Here is an 18,603-nt window from a genome sequence, read left to right as displayed (position 1 = left end):
GTATAGTGAGAGGAATCATTTTATCCATTAACCTCTAAATACAAGTTCAGGTGTTACTTCACATTCTGACTTGGTGATATAAGCGGAAGGGGAAGGGGAGCAGCTAGCAGTGGTCAGGTAGGTGAGTCACTTAAATGAAAGTACAAAGCAGTATAATTGCAATTGTGTAACTGTTAAAGTTGCCCAAAGTTTTGTAGCTACAGAAAATATTAGAGTTAGTTTTGTTAAATCAGATGTGGTGTGTTGCTGTGGTAGTTGTCACAGAGAGGAAGGCCAGGATCTCTTCTCGATCATCCCAGAGTGCAGAACATGGAATATTGGGCTCAAGTTACAGGAAGCTGGATTCCGGCTGAACATCAGGAGAAACTTCCTGACTGTTAGAGCAGTAAGGCAATGGAACCAGTTACCTAGGGAGGTTATGGGCTCTCCCACTCTGGAGGCATTCAAGATGAGGCTGGACAGCCATCTGTCAGGGATGCTCTGACTTGGATTCCTGCATTGAGCAGGTGTTGAATTTGATGGTCTTGTAGGCCCCTTCCAACCCTACTATTCTATGGTTCTATGATATAGTTAAGGTAGGCTATTGATGCTTTTATTATGTGTATTTTAGTATTTCATTTTCATTTAAAAATTATAACTTTATAGTTAAAATGTGTGTGTGTGTGTTTGTGTGTGTGTGTTGCATCTCCTTGTGACTACTTTTCTAATGCAGTCACAAAATTTGGGTTACGAGATCTTTTTTTTTTTTAATAAAGCTCGTTCTGGAATGATATGGAGAGCAACGAAGCTGTTGCAGTCTACTGAAAGAACTGCTGTTACTTTCCCTAGAGCTGCTTGATTCATGAATGGGAGGTACCAGGGACAGTATTAAAAACATTAACAACAGCCCATTTATTATTCTAAAAAGTGGACCTCTTCAAAGGTGTTCCCTGGTGTTCCCTGTTTGTAAAATATGAAAAGTAGTTTCTGACTTCATGTTGTTTCCTGCCATGCGACTTATCAGGCAGTATCGAATGCGACACTACCTCTAATGTAAATTACACCAATCACACTTGCTGACGCGATGGATTTTCCAGGGAAACATATCATGCCAACAAGCATAATTGGCTTTGCTCCAGAGGTCGTTTACACTAGCACGACATAATTTATGTTAGCAAGAGTGTTGCATTGGATGCTGTCCAATGTTTTCATGCATGAGATCTACGGTGGCTTCTGGTTCAGTGGGAGGTGTAATGCAGATATAAAACATGTATTGACCAGAATGCTCAGAACACATTCCAAATGCCTCTCCTCTACTTGGTCTCCCACATGGCCAATTACCAAATGTCACATACATAGCGCAAGAGAGGGTCAGGGGGACTGAAGAAGCCTCATATGTGCACAGGCTCTTAGGGACAGCAAAGAATCTGCAAAAATTAGAAGAAAATGGGAATGAGAAGTCTTTCTTTATGAACACCTGTGTTTCTTCTCTTTTCTTCTCGCTCCCCACCCCATCCCTCCTTGCAGCATTCTCTTTGCAGACATTGAAGGTTTTACCAGCTTGGCCTCCCAGTGCACCGCTCAGGAGCTGGTGATGACGCTGAATGAACTCTTTGCCAGATTTGATAAACTTGCAGCCGTAAGTGTGTCTCCCCACCCCCATGCCCCACTTCTACTGAACTGTAATGGTGACTTTCACACAGTGCTGTTGCACTTTAGATTACTACAGTATAGCCATTTCTGTAAAAGGTAACCTCTTCCACATCTTGAAATAAAAGTGCACATTTTCTTACTCTTTTGCAGGAGAACCACTGTTTACGTATAAAAATCCTAGGGGATTGCTATTATTGTGTATCTGGGTTACCTGAGGCAAGGGCAGACCATGCACACTGCTGTGTTGAAATGGGAATGGATATGATAGAGGCCATCTCGTAAGTACCCAGTTCCCCAGCGATGAACAAAGTATTTGTGTGTGTTTCCAATTAACTTTCTATCTCATACATCACTATAACTGTTCAGTTATAACAAACCAAAGTCTCATTGAGACCAGGGTTTGGGGTGGAATGGGAGAGAGAATGCCCCTGGTACTGGTACAAAGTCACTGATACAAGTGCAGAAACTGAAAGAAGTGTTACGGCGGCAATTTGGCTCCACTTGCAGCAGCGGTGGTGCAGTCCGCGTCGGAGTATACTTGCCACCTCTGTGCTAGACATGCAGCAAGGTGCTTATGCAGCTGTGGTTCCTCACCTGCTGCCCTTAATGGTTCATTGGTATGATGAGCTCTGGCTATGAAGTCTACAGCTCTTCAGCACAGGAGCAAATGCTGGGAATATTCACTTGTTTTTTCAAGAGCAAAACAAAAAAACAACAACAGGGGGAGGGAAATGTATTAGGGAAGGGTCCCTAAAGAAGAGTGTACGCTTGAAACTTCCATATATTGAGTTTTTAAAGGAAGTTCAATACGTTGTTGTATATTTTTGTACGCTTGGATTGTTCCCCCTTTTTTTTGCTTTCAAGGAGCCACTTACTACTGTTCTGGTTTGTGTAGACAGACCCTTACTGTCAGTTTACCACTAGCTTATTAATTATTGACACCAATGGAAGCTTCCCACACAATACAAATACCTGTGCAGCGGCCTAATCTGGATTGAGACCATGGTGCAGTTAAAGCACTCCTCCACCTGTGTCATGGTCCCAGTCCAGATAATGCAATGCAAGCATTTGATTGTCAGCTTAAATCGTATTGATTGCTGTAGGACGTGGGGGCACACAACTTTCTCTGACTTGCACCCTTTGTTTCAATGTACATTGAGCATCTCTGTTCCAAGGTAAACAGTCTAGTTCTTAAGTCGAGACGTTTACACCAAGTAGATGCTGAAAGCTTCTAAGCCACAATTGTGCAGTGCTATTTTTTCACAAACATAAAGAGCTTCCTAAAAGGTCCCACAATTATAATGCCTGTCATTTCGGCATTCTGATATTTATTATCTTCATTTGTCTGAGAAACATTCTCTTTTCATTAGAGGAGATAGAGGAGTTAGTGAGAACAGAAAGTCTCCAGATTTAGCAAAGAGATAAGATTGTTAGACCTTTTTCATCCCAAAGCGGGAGCCAGGTTTTTGAAAGCTGACAGGGTTTGTAAACAAAAATCGAGTGCACTTCAATGCTTGTATCTGTACTTCAGTAGAAAACACACTGCAGCACTGTAGAAATGCCACATAGTCTCACTTGCAGCACCACTGAATTGTAGAGGGCAGTGCATTGACATGCATTGTGTTGTCTCAGGGCCAAAGTGGACAATATGCCACTCACACAATTGCTAATGACAAGAAGGATGGCTCATCTGGTTTGGCCATTAGGGTGGTTGCTGGTGGTGAGGCAATATATCGTCATGTTTGTTCCAAAGGTGCGATTGAGTGATGTCTTTTCCAGCAAAAGTAGCAGGCTAGTTTCTTTCTTTGTTGCACAAATGGAAAGAAATGATTCCTTACTAGAGTTAAATGTTCCCTGATTGACTACGGTTTGTACAATCACTTGGCTGCTGGTTCTTTTGCCGTGGCAAAGAGTGGACATGCACCATTCTCCTCTACTTCAGAATACATGTGATATAGGCTGCATTTACAGCCTTACACATACTGGGCCAATTTGCACCATTTTCCTCACTCTTTTTGAAGGTGGTAGCTGGGGAGTTGGGGGGAAGCACACAATTTAGGTACAGCCCCATATGCATAAAGCCCTTATGTAACACATTATCTGAGGTAAATGGTGGACAGGAGGATTGTGTGATTGTCTGCCAGGTCCATAGACTGGGCCTTAGACAGTGAGGCTGTTCTCCACAGCTGTGCTTTTTCTAAACTCTTTCAAGATAGGATTCTTTCAGGCTCCTTAGCGGTGATAAAAGAAAGGAACAGAAAGAACAAAATAAATCCTGAGGTGAAATGGTCTGTTTTGGAAAAGAGTGCACACAGCAAATGTTTTCTGTCGCTGCAGTGTGCTTTTAAAAGGGTTCTCACAGCAGAGAGCTCTGTTTTTCAGTCTACATGCTACATGTTTTCAAAAAGAGGCAGTAATCATCGAAAGATAGTTGCCTGGCTGGCTGTGAGTGTATAGGTGTATTCTCTGAAATCTTTCATAAACAGTGTAATGCATGCAACAAGTGGCCTTTTGCTCCAAGATGAAGTGGAAACTCACTGCATGACAACAGACTTGCAAAGAGCCTTTTCTGGTTGTCAGAAGAATGTACATACCTGTCATAAGCTACAGGTGAGCCCCTTCACATGCATGGTTGGCTGCTTATATTTTACTTGGGGCTGGTATTTTTTGTCAGCCTGGATTCAAGAGTGTTTGCCCATGTCCAAGGGATGGTGGATGTGCTCTGTCACAACAGCCACAAATATAAATATGACATTTAATTCCAACCCAACTGGATTACAGGCTGAACAGGTTTGGACAGTCCAACTATAGAACCTTGGTCCCACCAATTTCCAGCTAGTTCTAAGTCTTGTCCAAAAACAGCATATGACAAGCTCATCAGGTATATGGCTGCAAGCTGTTTGAGACCACAATCATGCCTGCTCCTGGGCTTGTAAATATCACTAAAAAACCCAAAATTTAAAAATTTAAAAAACACTAACATTTGATTTTAAAATTTGACCAGAGTGACTTACTTCCCTTGAGTGCCTGTGGGTTTTAGGCTCTTACATCTCAAGGACAGTTTTGAGAATTAAGAAAAGTTATTTTACTGATGCAAGCACTGCTAAAATAAACAAGGATCACAGCTTTAGATTCTGGCCTCAACAAGCAAGGGCAAATTCACACAATACTTTTGCTCTACCCATAAACAGGCCTGGACATCCTCAAATATGCATCCACACAGAGAAAATAGAGGGTGAAGACAAGTAACCTATCTGGAAGTGCCCTCACTGCATTCATTTCATCCATATGGTTACTTTCTAGGTCCAAGGCCTGATATTTTAAGCAGAAGTTAGTACACAGTTGTGTATAGCACTGATTAGCTTTAGCTGTCACAAAGAAACCTGGAGCAGTTTTTCACTGTAAAATTTTTTCATTCTATTATTAATAATGCAATGAATTAATGGATAAATGTGCATGTGGCATTTATAAACAAGGCAACAGCCTGTCTGAAGCATGAGGGAAGGACAAGAACCAGTGCTCAGTTTACTAGTGTGTATATATCACTCAAATTGTGAAGACAGGAGGAATCCAAGGTTTATGCTGTGGCTGAGGGACTTAATGTGAGTTCTCTTTTTATATTATGCTTGTCCTCACCTAATGTGTGAACTGAGGAGCACAAATATAGTTCACAGCAGTTTCTGTGATCTCAGAAGTTTTTTGCAAGTACAAAAATGTATCATTGAGATGGTCCCTTAGGGCATTTTAAAGCTTTACCTTGGTGTTTATTTGGCACTGACAACATCGTAGTAATGCATTTGCAGAATTAACTGATTCAGTGTTTGAGAAAAAGGTAGAGGCTAGAAGCTAAATCTGAGGAAGCTGATGTTACTATCTGATGCCTGTGGAGTGTACGCTGCATCTGCGATTGTAGTGATCAGTAAGGGCCAATCACACCAGGAACTAATTCACACACACACACACGCAGGACATATAGCAACTGGTAGTTGCTATATGGGAGAATTTCAGACCTGGAAAATAGTACACAGGGGAAATAATTAAAGCCCCTTCCCACCTCCATGATTCCCTTCTGAATCAGGGCCTCACAGTTGCATTTACCATTTTAAACAACCACAGGAGATCTGAACACAGATCTCCTGATATCACATCTGGCTTGTCCCAAATTCCTTTACATAGATAATTTCAGGTGTTCTGATTACTACACCATTATATCTGTAATCCTTACATCAGCCCTGTTAGTCACACCAGTATTATTACAGATGTGCGGAGCTGAGGCTTAGAGATTAGAGGGGCTGCTTAAGACCACCTTGTGAGTTATCAGCCAAGGTGAGATTTTCCTAACTCACACTCTAAGCCACCACATTGAACCAACTTTAGTAGCTCAGTAGATGCTTAAGGACCAAAAGGGCAACCACCTGTGTCTGCAAAGCCTTCCTGCCAGTATAGTTGCATCCTAAAAGAAAGGAGCAGGACTGGGGGTGGGTAGGTGGGGGGTGCAGAGTGTAGAATGCAGTTTCTGTCCACAAAGTAGTCACTCTTAATGCATTTGGGAATCTTGATGCATATCTTCTCATTCCAGGGGAGGCTGATGGCTCCTAATTTGGTGGGGCTGTGAATCCATTCTGGGTTTCAGTCAGAACCAGCCAGAACTCTAAAGTAGCTATCCAAGGTGTTGAGCCTGTTTTGGGAATAGGGTTCAGCACCTTGGATAGCTCCTTTAGAGTTCTGCCTGGTTCTGACTGAAACCCAAACAGGATTCACAGCCCCATCAGAATTGGAGCCACCAGCATCCACTGCCTCATTCCAGTGAAGAGAGCTGTTGCTCGTCATGCAAAACAGTCATCCTGGAAGTGGCCATGCTGTGACTGCTCCCCACAGCAGCCATAACCTGACCAGTGACAGAAAAAATTGAGACCCAGCCTTCAAGGTCTTTCAAGGCCAAGAGTTGCCTCAGTGGCTTCCTCCTTAATCCCTAGATATAATTTCCCTTGTAAATTGCTGTGTCCTTCCAAGTCAACTTTTGCCCTAAAAGGCAAAATCCCACAAAGGATTCCAGGGATGGGTTTGGGAGCAAACTCTCGACATCCAAGAGCTCATTAGCATTGGAGCCTGTTGGGAGTAACTAGAGAAGACAGAGCTGTCTGGTCTGCTACAGCAGCCGCCCAAGATTTCCTGCTACAGTGAACGTTCCACATATATATTATGTTTCATCTGAGGAACACTCACTGCCTGGTGCTGTGTGGACAAAGTGAGAGCTCTGGAATCATTTCCTTTTTTTCTTTGCAACATGGCTATTAAGTTTAATGAGCACTGGCAAGTTATGTCCAGCTTTGGTATGGAAACAAGAGATCACTGCTTGCTAGCCTCTACCTCTCCAAAAAATTTCCCCCCATGAGGTCTGAACTGAAAGCACTCCATCCAGTGCTTGCATTGCTTGTCTGGCCAGCCTGTTGCTCTGCAGTTTCTGCTTTACTTATTGAACTGTAGCATTTCAGCAGCACCATATTTGTGTGTTTACCTCATTCTTACGAACTGGAGTTTCTTCATTCCTTGGATTCAAATCTGCACTATTTTCAATGTCTTCCCTCTTTTCCCTGCATCCTTCCTCAGGTTAGTGCGGGAGGTGACAGGCGTCAACGTGAACATGCGAGTTGGGATCCACAGCGGGAGAGTTCACTGTGGTGTCTTGGGCCTCAGGAAATGGCAGTTTGATGTGTGGTCAAATGACGTCACGTTAGCCAATCACATGGAAGCAGGTGGCAAAGCAGGGTAAGAGGGTCCTGCTCTTGGAGTCATTGTGATACTTCTTTGCAATCTGAGGTCAGTACGGTTGCCCTTTAATGATATTCCTGAATACAGGAGGAGTGAAGGAGCTGTTCTGCCTATACTCAAGCCTCTTACTGACATCTGAAGCTGCTCCCTCTGTAGGAGAAAGGGGGCGGGGAGAGAAAGAGAGAGAGAGAGAGAAGGAAGGAAGGAAGGAAGGCTCTGCAGCAGGGTTGGGCAACTTGTGACCCTCCAGATGTTTTGGCCTACAGTTCCCATCAACCCTAGCCTGCATTGCCAATGGTGAGGGATCATGGGAGTTGTAAGCCTACCACACCTCTGGGGTGTGTGGGCACAGGTTGCTCACCCCTGTTGCACAGCATATAATTTATTATTTGTTTTGGTATTTCTATCCTTCCTTTCTGAAGCCAAGCAAGGCAGTTTACAGAAAATTCAGAAGATAAAACAGTAATCAGATAACATAAGGGGCAGTACAGAACCCTCTGGTGCCCGAACAGCACCTTCTGGCTACAACCTAATAGGAAAGATGGACTGGAACCGCTACAATACAGTGCCCCCATGGCCAAGCCCTGCCAGGTGATCCAGAGGAACACCATCATCAATGGTACCAAAATCCACTGAGTGGTCCAGGAGAACTAATAGGGCTGCACCTCCCCATCCAGTTCCTGGCATAGGTCATCCACCAAGGCGATCGAAGCAGTCTCAGCCCCACATGCCAGCTGAAAGCCCAACTGAAATGCATCCAGATAATCAGTGTCATCTAAATGCATCTGAGGTTGTGAGGTCACCACCTCTCCATCACCTTGGTCAAGAATGGAATATTTGAGACAGGTGTATAGCTTCCCAAATCTTTTGGGTCAAGGGAAGGTTTATTTAATAAAGTCCTTATTACTGCCTTCTTTAAGCAATTGGAAACATGCCCCTCCCGCAGGCATGTGACCAGTCCACATGGAAATGACATCTATTACAAAACAGTGTTTTTAAAATACCGATTTGTCCTATAGAAATGGTTTAGCACAACTAGTGCAGTTCTCCTCTCCTTCCCCAGGACTGATCTGCCCATGTACCAAATGAGAGGAATATCAGGCTGTGCACAGGTGGTGTAGTCCAACAAGGGAGGATTGCCACAGCTGCAAAAGAGAAATTTGCGGAGGGGAGGCTTTTTTTCTTCTTCTTTTAAACACCACCTGTGCCCTTACCCATGGCAACTTGTTTCCTCTGTCTGCTGCTTCAGTGCCAATTTCTTTGCCCTTAACTTCCTAATAACAGCTGGGTTCAAACAACATGATAACCTGCACTCAAGGGTTGAGTGTAGGTTGTCATTGAACTGTGCTTGTTGTTGAAATCTGGGTTATCATGTTGTCTGAACCCATGATAACAAACCATGGTTTGCTAACCACGAACAACCCACAGTTCACAACCCAACAACAAACCATGGGTTCTCTTCACTCTTTTCACTTCACCGTCCACCCTTTTCCAGAAAATCTGAAAAGTCAGATGAAGGCAGGCCTCCCTTGGATATAGTATCAGAGTTGGAGGTACCTAATTATCTGATATTGCAGGAAGTTGGGAGTGGCAATGAACCATTGACTGTTATAAATGGGCTGGGGCAACATACGTTGGTGACTAGATATGCCAGGGGTGCAGAACCTCAGGTCCAGAGTCCCAATCTAGCCATCTTCAGGTCCCGATCCAGCTCTCTGGGTTCCCCAGAATGCCCCACCCCCTTACCCCCAAGCCCCGATTGTTTGGTGGTTTCCTGGCTTTTGTGCAGTTTCCCCCCATTCTGAAAGTTTACAACACTTCTTCTAAGGCTTCGTTACTGTAGGGGTGGACGAAAGTCACTTACCTGTCGTCGAAGGCCGTTCGCGGTGGGGGGGAGGCGCTTCGCTGCTCCCCCCGCGAAGTTCAGGCCGGGGGGGGAGGCTTCCCGCCTCGCCCGGCCGAAATTCAGGCCGGGGGGAAGGCTTCCCGCCTCGCCCGGCCGAAATTCAGGCCGGGGAGGAGGCGCCTCGCCTCGCCCGGCCGCGAACGCGAAAGTAAAACAAAAACAAAAAAAAACGCCCCCTGATAGGCTACGTGACGATTCACGTAGCCTATCACGGCTAGATCTGCAAAGTCAGCTGTGATAGGCTACGTGAATCGTCACGTAGCCTATCACGGGTGACTTTAAATAAAAAAAAAAAGCGCGTACGCAAATGGCGGCCCCCATAGGGAGCCGCCATTCGCGTTCCTTATTTAGTCACTGTAGTCTACGTAAACATTTACGTAGACTACAGCGACCAAATAAGGAAGGGGAATGGCGGCTCCCTATGGGGGCCGCCATTATCCGTACACTCTTTTTTTTTTTTTTAAGTCACCCGTGATAGGCTACGTGAAGATTCACGTAGCCTATCACGGCTGACTTTGCAAATCTAGTCGTGATAGGCTACGTGAATCGTCACGTAGCCTATCGGGGCGTTTTTTTTTTCTTTCATTGCAATGGCGGCGGCAGCAGCCGGTCAAAAGACCAGCTGCCGCTCCCGCCTCGCTCGAACACCCGCCGAATCGCCGGCCGGACCAGCCACCGGGAGGGACATTCGGTGAAGGTAAGTCCCGTCCCGAGGGCAGGGGGCGGGGGGGTGCGGAGGATTTCTCCCCGAAACTTGTTCGGGGGGCCGAACACGTTGGCGCTCGGCCCCCCAAAGTTTTGGGGAGAAATTCTCCACCATCCCTACGTTACTGGCAGGAAGAGCTTTAAGCTACAATAGTCTGGTGTTTTTGGTATTTTGGCCCCGGCCCTTTGCCCCCGCCCACCATTGGGATGCAGCTCCCCAGAGCTTCTCTGAAATGGAATTTGATCCTCAGGCTGAAAGAGGCTTAATGTCACTTTCCTTCATCCTTCCCCTTCACAATCATACTCCAGGAAACAAAGCTTCAGGCCAACACTACTTTATTAGTCAATGACTCACTTCTGTACAAATGCAGATTCTAGGAAGCTCTCAGACTGCAAAGCACCAGCTAATCCACACATCTACAAATATCAATGGAGGAGACAAAGTGGAGGTTAGAGGAGCTGCCAGCAGTCTGGACATGAACTTCACAGCCATACCTCCTTCACAGGGATGCCCCTCCCTTAGGGTGGCTCCCTCTTACATTGCCTTCTACGAGGGGCCAACCTGGCGGAGCATCTGAGCCCTGCCCCTAATTTTCCCCGATTCGCTCTGCAACGGACCCTAGCATCCCTCAAGTCATGCCCCTTGCCCTCCTCCTCCTCCAAAACTTGAGTTCTCATGGTGGAGGAATGGGGGAGCAATTCAGCCTGAGCCATCTGTGTGTCAAGGTCTTCAGAAGAAAGTCTTGCTGTATCTGGGCTCACTAGGGAAGGTGCCTCCCTCTGTTCTTGCTGTTCCCATTCTTATTCTGAATCTGAGCTGCCAGACATCTCCACATGCTCCAATTCATTCTTGACACCTAATGCTCCTGAGATATGCTGTGTGTTAGGTTGAAAAAGCAAAGTATCCATGTTTTGCAGTCAAGGAGCACATACTGTCGCAAGTAAGTAATGCAGCTATGTTTTATTTTAAATTCCCCATCCCCATAGCCTGGAAGTCTTACCCACTACGATGAAAGTTCTCATGGAATAATTATAGTTGCAGGGTAGGACCTCATCACATCCTCACCCATTCTGTATAATATTTACCTGTTTCAAACTGTTTTCTTCTTACTTGATTTCTGTTAGTAACCAGTGCATTTTATGGTTTGGTTGCCTTTTGTCTCCATTCAAGGCGAATCCACATAACAAAAGCTACACTGAACTATCTGAATGGTGACTATGAAGTGGAGCTGGGTTTTGGAGGGGAACGTAACGCTTACCTCAAGGAGCATAGCATAGAGACCTTCCTCATTGTACAATGCAGCCAAAAAAGGGTAAGAGCCAGTCAAACGTTATAACGGGGTGGTACTCCAACTGCTCATGGCAGTCTGCTAAAGAGGCAGTGGAGAAGGCATCACAGAGTGAGCTTTTTTATGTCCATATCACTTGTATGATTTAGGGGTAATTAGGGATCAGATGCTTTCCTTTCCCAAGAGGATTAAGGAGGAGTTTACATGTTCCTTGATCATTTTTATAGGGTTTTCTTACTGCAAGTAGAAAGCTCTGTCATTCTTCCATAAATGATTCTTTAAATGTGTCTTATTATGGCAAAGTCACAATCTCTCCCTTGTCCCCTTTAACAGTTTTTGCTATAAATACAGGTGGACAATGCCAGTGTTACTTGACCTTTACTCACATTCCTTCTGTTTGTCATACACACACACACACACACACACACACACACTTTCTTATGTAGGATTTATTGAATGAGGTGTCTATTTGACTTTATTCCAGTAGTCTCCATAAAATGACCATGCAATGGGTTCCTGTGAGTTGTGTCTGGGTTCCTTTTATTTGCTCAAATGTTTATAGAGAATGAACCTTGCATGGTTACCAAGGCTTGCCATGTAATCCTTTTTATGGGCTAATAATATATATACACTCCAAAGTCCTCTATGTAGGCTATATCAAAACTGTGGCATACTTGACTTTGTATAAGGGGCTTGGGATTTACTTTCAATAACAGTGGTCATAATCTATCAGAACATAAATGTTGAAGGAGGCATAAAAGGCAGAAATTCCTCCAACAACTCCAAGGACTTTTAGTTAATTGTTTTCCAAATGGTGTCTTAGAAATTCTTCCAACAGAGAAAAAAAAAGATTATTGAATTGATTTGCATGTCCTAATAAATCCTAATAAAGCTTGATAATCCTATTATCCTAAGGTGTTGGTATCTTGGACCTAATGAGTTTCAATCCAGTGTAAGTGAGTCAGATTCATATGGGTTTCCTCTACTGTGATGTTCCTGTTGGAAAAACAGATCCATCTACATGAGTTAGCGAGTGCTGAAGTCCACATTGCTTTTGCCAAAAGTGTAGCAAGCAGCTCAGAGGGCATCATATGTGCAATCACTGAGTGGCTTGTCTGCAATTTACACAGCAGAACAGAGAGCTCTGGTTGAAAAGAAGAGCAGAGGGAAGCACAGCAACAGAACAATGTTAATTTTAGTTTTTATCAGAGCTCCGCACAGAGGATGATATTCAGAGCTACAGTGATACCTGTGCATATTTCCGTACCTTTCCCTATCTATACTTTACATGCAACCTAGCCCTAAATTGTGCTTGCCATGTAATAATTAGCTGCACGCATAATTATTTGCTCCGGTTTGAGAAGTCTCCAGCACACATAGCTCAAGTACTCTGGCTGGGGTCCTCGGTGACACTTTCACATGAAAAAATACAGAAAAAGGCTACTGCGAATTAACACAATGTTTCTAAGACTGCACCCTAAGTTTCCTTTCCATAAGTGGTTTGGGCACTTAGAATTTGTCTTGTCAAAACATTTAGAGTTTTTGGAGAAACCTTTCCCTCTCTGTAAGGAAAAACACACACACAATGACTGAACACAGTAACCTTTATAAATATGTCAGCATTAAAGTAGGAAAGGTCTGATTTTAATCGATGGAGGTTCTTAAAGTAGATATGTCTTCAAGCACTTACAAATAAATATGCACTCTACTTTGTATCTGTCACTTTCCTTCGTCCTCTCCCTTTGCAGTCTAGGAAACAAGGCTTCAGTCTAACACTACTTTATTAGTTAACAACTAGCTTTTTTACAAATGCAGATTCTAGGGAACTTTCAGACTGCAATGAAACACCTAATCTATACATCTACAAATATCAATAGAGGAGAGGAAGTGGAAGTTAGAGAAGTTGCCAGCAGTCTGGGCATGAATTTCTCAGCCAGACTTGCTTCACAGGGATGCACCTCCCATAGGGTGGTTCCCTCCTACGTTGGCTTCCACGAGTGGCAACCTGGCAGAGTGTCTGAGCCCTGCCTCTAACTTTTCCCACTTCACTCTATGACGGACTCTAGCATCCCCCAAGTCACACTCCTCGCTCTTCTTCTCCCCCTCCTCCAAAACCTGGGTTCTCATGGTGGAAGAATGAAGGAGCTGTTCAAGCTGGGCCATCTGTGTGTCAAGGTCCTGGGAAGAAAATCTCACCATATCTGGGCTCGCCAGGGAGAGTGCCTCCCTCTGGTCTGGCTGTTCCCATTCAGATTCTGAATCTGAGCTGCCAGACATCTCCACACACTCAGATTCATTCCTGACAGTATCTTTGTATCCATAGCTACAAATCCAGGCAAAAACTGGCTATCATTTCCTGATAACAATGACTGATAACAATGATAAAATATAAAATATTTTTATTTTATTTTTTATTTTATATTTTAAGGTAAGATCCTTACCTTAATACACAGTTTGGAAGAACTGGATTAGAACTGGAACATATAAGGCTACAATTTTAACCATTACATTGGACAAAATGAGTTGCTATGGAGGAGTACATTGCATTTTCCAAGATAATTCTGTCCACGTTTGTGAGCAATTGAAGTTGAAAGAGTTTGTGTGAACAAGTTTTACAATTGGCAGAGAGGTTGGCAAGTTTGCAAAGCGTGCTTTATTTAGCACAAGCAGCTTGACCTGTAGAAGCTGCAAACATTTTCCCATACTGTATTTGATCTGGTGGGAGCTGCAACATACCAAAATCAGTTCATGACCCAGAATATGCTACATTGCAAGAATGTTTCTCTTTTGCTTGGATAGTTATGATCTTATTTTGCCATAGCTAAAGGGGTGGGTTTTTCTTTTTCTTTTCTTAGCTACACCCCACAATAAATGTAAGGGATTTTTCATTCTCCACTGCCACCAGTAGCCCACCCCTTTCCCATTCTTCATTACATGAATCAAGCAGTCAGCATTGTTTAAATTTAAGATTTGACAGGACTCACTGGACTGTTTATTAAGAAACCACATGTCATATGAGCTATGTCACCATTTAAAATGTTTATCTATATGAAGTCAGAACATCATCTGCTAAGAACAGGGCCTGTACTGTGACAGTAAAGCCTATGTAATGTAACCACTTCCAGATGATCCTTACGACCATATTTCCCCTCCTTGTCTTCAGAAATGGAAGTAAGATGTGTTTTGGTATGCCTTTGGAAGGATATTGGGTTGGTGCCCAATTCTCAGGCCAACCTACCTCACAGGGTTGTTGTTGTGAGGATAAAATGGAGAGGAGGATAATGTAAGCCGCCTTGGGTTCCTTGCAAGAGGAAAAATGGTGGGATATAAACGCAATAAATAAATAATGCAGTAAAGCAGGTTTCCTTTTATAGATCTTAAGCATAAAGTTATGGCCACATTTTTGATAACTACTCGTTACAAAAATCCCAGCTAGACTATAATAAAATGTACAGACAATGTCAATTTATTATTCCAGGCAATAAATATTTAGTCATGGATTACTGATTTGCTTTTGCTTCCTTTTTTGGCTTCTAATGAAATATATTTTTAAATTCTACAGATATGGAATCAGTTTTAGCTGGAGGGCAGAAATAGTCAGATTAGGAATGTAAAATAAATCACTATGGCTATTTCAGAAATAAAAAAGCCAACCAAACGCATAACCAAGTGACTTCATATTATTGTATTTTTAGAATAATTTGAACCTCCCTTTTGGTGGCTTTCCAATGTTTTCTTAATATTCAGGCACAAGAAATGTGCAGTTCAAGCTCTTATAGATTAAACCATGTTTCTTGGATGCAGAAAAAGAGAAGGCATGGTTTTGAACTGGTGGGGTTCAATTCTCCTTTGCAGATCTTTTTGTGATTTGCCCATTGGGGCTTATATTTTATGGTGATTTATATCCTGATAACAATGACCCATATTTCTCCACTACCACCACCACCCAGCAACAGCCAATGATGTGGACCCAGAAAGGGGAAATACACACTATGATTACATCTAAATACATGTCAGTCAGCGTGCCTCAGTGTTATGGGAAGAGGAGGTACAACTCAACACAACTGAGGGGAGATATGATAGCGCTCTTCAAGTACTTGAAAGGTTGTCACAGACAGCAAGGCCAGGATCTCTTCTCGATCATCCCAGAGTGCAGGTCACGGAATAATGGGCTTAAGTTACAGGAAGCCAGCTTCCGGCTGAACATCAGGAAAAACTTCCTGACTGTTAGAGCAATATGACAATGGAACCAATTACCTAGGGAAGTGGTGGGCTCTCCCACACTGGAGGCATTCAAGAAGATGAGGCTGGACAGCCACCTGTCAGGGATGCTCTGACTTGGATTCCTGCATTGAGCAGGGGGTTGGACTTGACGGTCTTGTAGGCCCCTTCCAACCCTACTATTCTATGATTCTAAGGCATGTCCAGCACAACCTCTAGTTCCACCTTAAGTGCTAACATCTGATATTTTCAGGCAAAACCTGTTATCTTGGAATCCATGGCTGATTCAAGATCTGTGTGCATCGTACAATACAGTAGTTGTATTGATGAGGATAAACGAAGAATGACGTGATATGTAACACGCACTTGTGTGTATGTTTACCCTGACTTTTTGTGAGCAGCTGCAAGAACCTGCAGCCTCAAGTGGAGAACAAAAGAAAAAGGGCTGCTTAACTCTTTCCCTTCCAGTCATTTTCTCCACTCAAAATCCCCTCAGTCTCACCCCCCTACACACAAAACTGCTTTTCTGCCTATGGGGAAAACTTCTTTCCTCTCCAGGTGGAAAAGAAGCAACAATGAGTGGGGAAATGGCCAAAGGAGGGAGGGCGCACGAGGCCTTCCTTTCCACTCCCCATCTTGCTAGTCGTCCTTTCCTTTTTTTGAAACATCATATGTCTTGTTCACCTCTTTTAATTTTTATTAGTTATTTTATTAATGTTTAGTTTTAAATTTATATCCTGCCTTTTTTCCTCTTGCAAGGAACCCAAGTAGGCTTACATGATCCTCTTCCTCTCCATTTTATCCTCACAACAACCCTGTGAGGTAGGTTAAGCTGGGAGTCGGAGATTGGCCCAAAGTCACCCATTGAGCTTCATGGCTGAGTGGGGACTTGAACCCAGGTCTCCCCAATCCCAGTCCTACACTTTAACCACTGCACCACCACATTAGCTCTCTCTTTTAATCCCTCTTCTTTTTTCTGCCATTCTCCTCCCCAGATCTCTTCTCGCCTCACTCTGGGTTTGGTAGGTGGAGGACAAAAGCAGAATAAGAATCAACAAATGAAACCTGTGTGCCTGTTTATGTGGACATTACTTTCTATGCTGGCACTAGGCTGTGATACTTTGTTGCTGAGACTTGTGATATGCAGATGACAATAGAAGCTGGTCTCTCAAAATGTAGATTTATGCATGTGTGATAATATTCAATTAATTCCTGGAATGTTGGGCATTAAGACCCAAACTACACATTACTTTGAAGACATAGCTAGCAGCAACATCTTTTGTTCTTACTCTAAAGTAGGTGCAGGGTCCCCAATCTGGATTGGGACCCCAGTGGATGGGGGCTAGGTGAACTTTAACCCTTAGCCTTCTGCTGTGGTCCTTTTCCAGATCAGGAGCATTGTGCCTATAAGCGTCATTGCCACAATGTGATCCATTAAAACAATTGGGATCACCAGGGCTTAACATTCTCCTTACACACACAGAGCCATGTTAAGGTCCTAGTTTGGATTGGGGCCCCCAGGGGCATCATTATGAGGAGTTCCCCTGGGCATGGGCCCCTGATCTTTTTGAGCTGGGCCCCCGATCTTTTGAGCTGTCCTAATTGCCATTTTTTTACATTTTCCCATTGACTTGCATTGGAAAACAGAAACGGCCATAACCTTTTTTTTATTTTGCACGATAAATACATGAAATTTGGAGACCTGGTAGCCCCCATAGAGCTGATTGAACCTGCCCACTTTCAGGCAGTCAGGTCCAGTGGCTCTTGTGCTAGCAACAGGTAAAATACGCTATTTTCAAGAAAATATGTCAAAGCAAAGAGCTATAATTTTTCTGTTCTTCCACATAACTTCATGGAACTTGGGGGCCTAGCAGCCCCTATGGAGCTGACAGAACCTGCCAAATTTCAGACAGGTCCAGTGGCTTTTGTGCTAGTCATGCATAAAGTTTCCTTTTCTCAAAGACTAAAAAAGTAAAAGCTGCCAAGCCACACAGGGGATTAGAGATCCAAATCAGAAGGTATTTAACGTGACCAGTAGGAGGTCACGGTCCCTAATCTGTGGTTTAGGGGGTTTTTTTGAGGTGCAAAAAACCTTTCTCCCCCTACTTTTCTGCTCTGCGAAAGAATCCTGCCTGAAACTGTGGAGAGCTGCTGCTGCCAGTCAGTGTCAACACCACTGCGCTAGATGGACCCAGGGTCTCACTCAGTATAAGGCAGCTTCCTGTGTTCCTCTGAACAGAAAGCTTTAATAAAAATAGGAGTTTGTGGTTTGTTTTTTTAAGTGCAGGGGAGATAAATACTGCTCATTGATACAATCCTATGTATGCCTGCTCAGAAGCTCCATTATGTTTAATGAGGCTTACCCTCAGGAAAGTGTGCATAGGATTCCAGCACAAGTTACTTCTGCAGGGAGGTTTGCACCTTGATATTCTGCATGTTTACTCAGAAATAAGTCCTGAGTTGTGAGCACGGTATTGCAGGCTTAATACAGTGCCTACCCAATTCCATCTAATGAATTGACTACCCTTTCAGCTCAGTCCTATGCATGTTTTGTCATTTGTGTTTTTTTCATTTTGCATGAACTCTAGCTTCAGTGGTGAGGGAAAGGCACTTAGTACATGCTCAGAGCTTCTCCATAACTTAGCCCTAGTTTTGAAAACAGACTCATCAGCTGAATCCTGGTGAAGTCTTGGCACAAATGAAGTTATGGGGAGGAAATTACAATGAGAGCTTGTGCATAAGAAGGAGGAGGTAGAGAGGAGTTGCATGAAACAAGACATCTGTTTTTATGAAGAGCTACTGGAGGATGGTAGGATGAGGAGGGATGGTTGCATAGAGGGGAATAGAATTGGTAGGGGGAGAATGTCTGTACTCAGTGGTCAAAGAAAAGCGTTCTGCATATGCTCAGAGGCAGTCTATATTTAAGAACATAAGAAGAGCCATGCTGCATCAGGCCAAGGTCCATGTAGTCCAGCATTCTGTTCACACAGTGGCCAACTAAATGCCTACAGGAAACCCACAAGTAGGGCACAATAGCACCTTCCCACCCACGTTTCCCTGCTGCTAATATTGGTAAAA

The 18,603-nt window shown here is 43.7% G+C and overlaps 1 protein-coding gene across 1 annotated transcript in view; it reads left to right on the top strand.

Annotated features, from left to right (window-relative positions):
- ADCY5 (adenylate cyclase 5) overlaps window positions 1-18,603 on the top strand; it is a 333,434-nt gene that overhangs the window by 224,971 nt on the left and 89,860 nt on the right. Inside the window, exons 4-7 of the mRNA XM_084807397.1 lie at window positions 1,507-1,618; window positions 1,783-1,910; window positions 7,243-7,401; window positions 11,187-11,328. Coding sequence (XP_084663523.1) covers window positions 1,507-1,618; window positions 1,783-1,910; window positions 7,243-7,401; window positions 11,187-11,328 — 541 coding nt within the window. The remainder of the gene's footprint in view (window positions 1-1,506; window positions 1,619-1,782; window positions 1,911-7,242; window positions 7,402-11,186; window positions 11,329-18,603) is intronic.

This window comes from Heloderma suspectum, chromosome 1, assembly GCF_057233095.1.
Source record: "Heloderma suspectum isolate Gila_16-S chromosome 1, 16-S_ref, whole genome shotgun sequence".
Taxonomy (NCBI): Eukaryota; Metazoa; Chordata; class Lepidosauria; order Squamata; family Helodermatidae; genus Heloderma; species Heloderma suspectum.
This window is presented reverse-complemented; position numbering and strand designations above follow the sequence as displayed.